Source organism: Ipomoea triloba, chromosome 12 (assembly GCF_003576645.1).
Source record: "Ipomoea triloba cultivar NCNSP0323 chromosome 12, ASM357664v1".
Taxonomy (NCBI): domain Eukaryota; kingdom Viridiplantae; phylum Streptophyta; class Magnoliopsida; order Solanales; family Convolvulaceae; genus Ipomoea; species Ipomoea triloba.
In genome coordinates, this window is record NC_044927.1 from 7,879,283 (window position 1) to 7,883,522 (window position 4,240).

Here is a 4,240-nt window from a genome sequence, read left to right on the forward strand (position 1 = left end):
TAGCACATAATGTTCAAGTTATTATTCCATAGTGTTGTTAATTGCATTTAATGTTCAAGTTATTTACGAAAATGGCATTGCTTTTTTTTTTTTTTTTTGCTCTCATTGCTTTAAAGTCATTAAATNTTGCTCTCATTGCTTTAAAGTCATTAAATCTTTTCAGATAGATGGCTTTGGTTGGTTCCTAATTCTTTCCTGTGCGCAAGTTCTTAATTGATCCAAATTGTATATTTTGAAACTTAAATGTTTGCAAAGTTTGTAATAATTATAAATTTAATCTTATACAATTTTTTTTTTGTTCAAAAAAAACAACTTTATACTTTTTTACTGAATAAAACTCTCAACCACTGATAAATCATAATAGGTCATTCCTTATACTTTTTATATATAAGAGGGAATTGTTCCATTTGAACTTACTCCGATCCTATATATATATAGTACATATTTAGTAGTCAACTCTAGAACATGCACACAACAATTGACTTTTTGTTTGAAACTACAAACCAAACAAATTACAGTAACAATTTCTTGGCACTTCATTAGTTTAATTTACTGATCTTCCTGATTCCCTCCAAAATTCCATGAATTGGTTTGAAACTACAAGAAACTGAGAAACAAATGAATTAATTAATCAATCTTTCCTATCATCTCTGAGGGGATAGAGATCCAGTTACCCTCAGATCAAGAAACATCATCATCTACCTTAACTAATAATAAGCCCCTATTAGTGAACTATGAACACATTACAAAAATGGGGGTCATAGAACAGTTAAAGCAGAAAAGCAATTAGCTTCTCTCTATCAGTCCCAGAATTTCCCTGGATTAGATGGATGACTGCCAAATCCTTCCATCGAAAGAGATGACAATGATGCAGACATCATCATGGTACATTCGCCGCTGTCCTTGTGGAATATCAAGCAACTCATGGAAGTTCATCCCTGCAACATTATCAGAGAAAAGGGTTATTAGTTGCTATCAAATCATATCGAATTGTGACTGAGGAATTGTTGGGCGGAGATCGGTAAAGGCTAAGTCTAACATTAGGTGACTGAGGAATTGTTGGGTGGAGGTCGGTAAAAGACTTAGGGCCAAATCCAGCACCTTCGTTATTAGCTATAGCTTTTGGTGGTAGTAGTTAGGTCACGAGTGCTGAAAGTGGTTGGTGCTGAGAGGGGGAATGTTGGGCGGAGGTCAGTAAAGGCTAAGTTTAGCCCCAGGTGATTGAGGAATTGTTGGGTGGAGGTCGGTAAAGGGCTCAGGGCCAAGTCCAGCACCTTTGCTATTAGCTATAGCTTTTGACAGTGGTGGTTAGGTCACGGGTGCCGAAAGTGATTGGTGCTGAGAGGGGAATGTTGGGCGAAGGCCTGTAAAGACCAAGTCTAAAACTAGGTGGTTGAGGCTGAGATATAGTTACTAGTTATAACTTTTGACACAAATGGGATCCTAACATTAGGAATATTTGTTGGAATCAAGAATGGGATTTACCTGCTTTCTTAGCAGCTTTGAAGATTACTTGTTCGATTAGGTGCTGAGCGGGATCTCCATCAGAGAATATAGACATGAACGTCTCAACCTCGGAGATAGCTTCTTCATTGGTGAAGTACTGGAAAAGTCCATCTGAGGACAAGATCAATAGTTTGTCCCTTGGACCTAGCCTGTGGTGTTGCAGTGAAGGTATGCAGTTGATGTAGGGTGATGTTCCAACGTAGTCGATCTGGAAGGCCTCGAGAATCGCATCGTTCCATTTTGGCTGTAAAATCACACACAGACAATCAGCATATATATCATCGAATACATGCAGTAAAATCGCTGACAATTCAAGAAATTAATTAATCTTTTACATTTTTCAGAAAGCCTGTCCCAAAAGCTCTCGTCACTTTTAAGGATCCCTTCACTCTATCATTCTTGATTGCTGAAGCATCATCCGGATGTTCTTTCTTAATCCTCACAACTTCCTGCAAACCGGACAGCGTTGAACATAAAATATATAAATATAAATGTGTAGTTCCAATTACCAGCTTAGTTTTTTTAGTGGAGATGAAACATATGCTGTAACTAAGTATTAGAGTCAATTTCATGCCAAAGGTAGACTATGGTCCCACGGTTACTCGAAGCACGTCAAAAATAATATAAATATAAATATGCAGTCCAACTATCAATTTCGACTTTTAGTTGAAATTAAGCAATTTAACACATGACAAACAAACAAATGAACAAAAGTGTGATGGTTTTGGATAGTCCCAACCAAGATAGCTAAGGATATTAACTTATAACCAGAAGGTTACAAGTTCAAATCTCAGCATTTTTGGTTTGAGTAAGTCAGTTATGGACAATTAAGACAAAATTTATCCAATGTACAAATTTGTAACTACAAATTCATGAGTTCGAATTTCAGCGTTCTTGATATGAGCTGGTCAGCTATAGACAACCAAGGTGGGAAAAAAAGTGTGATGGTCTAACCTCTGTAACAGATGTGCTGTGATCAACAGTGAGTTGCAGAGGATGGAGATTGTGTTTCCGGTCAGACAGGGCTTTGTACAGGGCCTCCTCAGCTATAGCCTTCCCTGTGGAGTGATCACATTCCCTCTTTTGCCCTAAAACCGCCCTGCTATCTCCAACATTCATCAAGTACACATCTGTACCCTTCATCAGCATCACAAGAACACAAGACCCCATTAAAGCCAACTCAGGATTCTCCTTCAACATCAGATCAGATATCTCCAAATAGCTCCTTTCAGTCTTCCTCAATCCCTCCGAAAGACCCTTAAGAACATCAGAATGGTTAATCACCAATGGAACAGTAGTGTTCTTGGTTTCATTCCACAGCACCCCCTTCAGTTCCTTGAAGACATTTGTGTAGAGGTTTTGTAGCAAAAAGTCTGTGGCATCTGGGCCGTTAAAACCATCATAAATCCCCACGAAAATCAACCCATGTTCCTCGGAGATCACCACGTGGACCCTGTCCTCCCCTGCTTTCCCCTGAGCCCACTGCACATTTTGAGCCATCAACGCCTCAATGCCTTCTTCATCTTCATCATAGACTAAACTACCCTCACTGCTCAAACCATTACTATGACTCCCATTGGGATTGGAATCTCTTGGCCCGAATTTGTATAGAGGGTTTGACATAAGTTTCTTGAAATTCCGAACAAGTTTTGATTTTTTGGATTTGGGTTTGAACCTATGGAGTTTATCACAGTGAATATCCAGAGGACCGGAGGTGAAGCTCCTCTCTATCGGGCCGGACAAGAACCCGCGCTCAACCGGCCCGGAGACGAACCCGGAAATCCCCGGAACCGGGCCGGACCGGACGGAGGAAATGGAACTCCGGGGAATGGGCTGCAAAGGGATGGAGGAGAAAAACGGGGAGCTCTCAAAAGCCGCGGCCTTTTCCATGTACGGGCCGAGGTCGACGAGGGCCGTGGAGAGCGGGGTGGAAGTATTGGCGGAGATGGAGGCGCCGGAAATGGTGAGAAACGCCGTCGTAATGGAAGAACCGGTGGTGCTGGTGGCGGCGGAAGAGCAGGAGTAGTCATCGGAGAATGGATTAGTTTTGGACGATGGGTCGGGCCTTACGTAGCAGAAAGAATGGCCCAGCCCTTCATCCATAGGATCGGATATATACACGGCGATCTCATGGCGTCGCCGGGAAATCTCGCCGCCGTCTCCGGCGAAACAGTGCTTCAAGTTTCCGATCCCGTTGCCCATTTGTCGTCAAAATTTATTGCTTATTGAAGGTGGTGAACATGCATATATATGACTATGAGAGATGAGAGAGAAAGAGTTGGAAGATTAGTTGAGAGAGCGTAGGATTGAATTTAAATTGTGAAGAAAAAGTAGAGGGAAAGAACGGAGATGACGACGACAAGTACACAGGGAAAAAGAGGAGTTGACTTTTTAACTAATTAAACATAAAAATAAAAATAAAAGTGAGAATATATTTTTAAGTGTATTTCCTCTTTTTATTCGATGCTCTTTTGGTTTTGGTGGGCAGATCAATCCGCAGTACAACGTTTATTGCTCAAAAATACATGTATTTATAAGAGGACAAATTCTTCAATTATTTTTTTTCCACCTCGATGTAAATCATGGGTGAGATTCAATCCTCAGTTTTTCTCCTTAAACTTCACTCATGTGACCAATTGAGTTATTCATGCGAGTTTCAATTAATTTTTTTGATTAAATCACTGGGTGTCATTATTCTTTAGACCATGGTTCACACATTTGTATGAACCTAAAT

At 40.4% G+C, this 4,240-nt stretch overlaps 1 protein-coding gene across 1 annotated transcript; it reads right to left on the reverse strand.

Annotated features, from left to right (window-relative positions):
- Window positions 1–637: 637 nt before the first annotated feature.
- Window positions 638–3,726, reverse strand: LOC115997987 (probable protein phosphatase 2C 4). The gene is made up of 4 exons (XM_031237429.1): window positions 2,461–3,726; window positions 1,842–1,955; window positions 1,486–1,750; window positions 638–938 (listed from the first exon to the last, which is right to left on the reverse strand). The coding sequence occupies exons 1-4, from the start codon at window positions 3,706–3,708 to the stop codon at window positions 823–825; spliced, it is 1,743 nt and encodes a 580-aa protein (XP_031093289.1). The 5' UTR covers window positions 3,709–3,726; the 3' UTR covers window positions 638–822.
- Between the last annotated feature and the right edge of the window lie 514 nt (window positions 3,727–4,240).

What these genes read in the sequence shown, in the direction of transcription:
- LOC115997987 (XM_031237429.1), bottom strand. Translation starts at nt 3,708, where the DNA reads ATGGGCAACGGGATCGGAAACTTGAAGCACTGTTTCGCCGGAGACGGC. An exon ending in ACAGCACATCTGTTACAGAG is followed by an intron (nt 1,956 to 2,460) that starts GTTAGACCATCA and finishes TCCGGTTTGCAG; the next exon opens with GAAGTTGTGAGGATTAAGAA. An exon ending in GGACAGGCTTTCTGAAAAAT is followed by an intron (nt 1,751 to 1,841) that starts GTAAAAGATTAA and finishes GTGATTTTACAG; the next exon opens with CCAAAATGGAACGATGCGAT.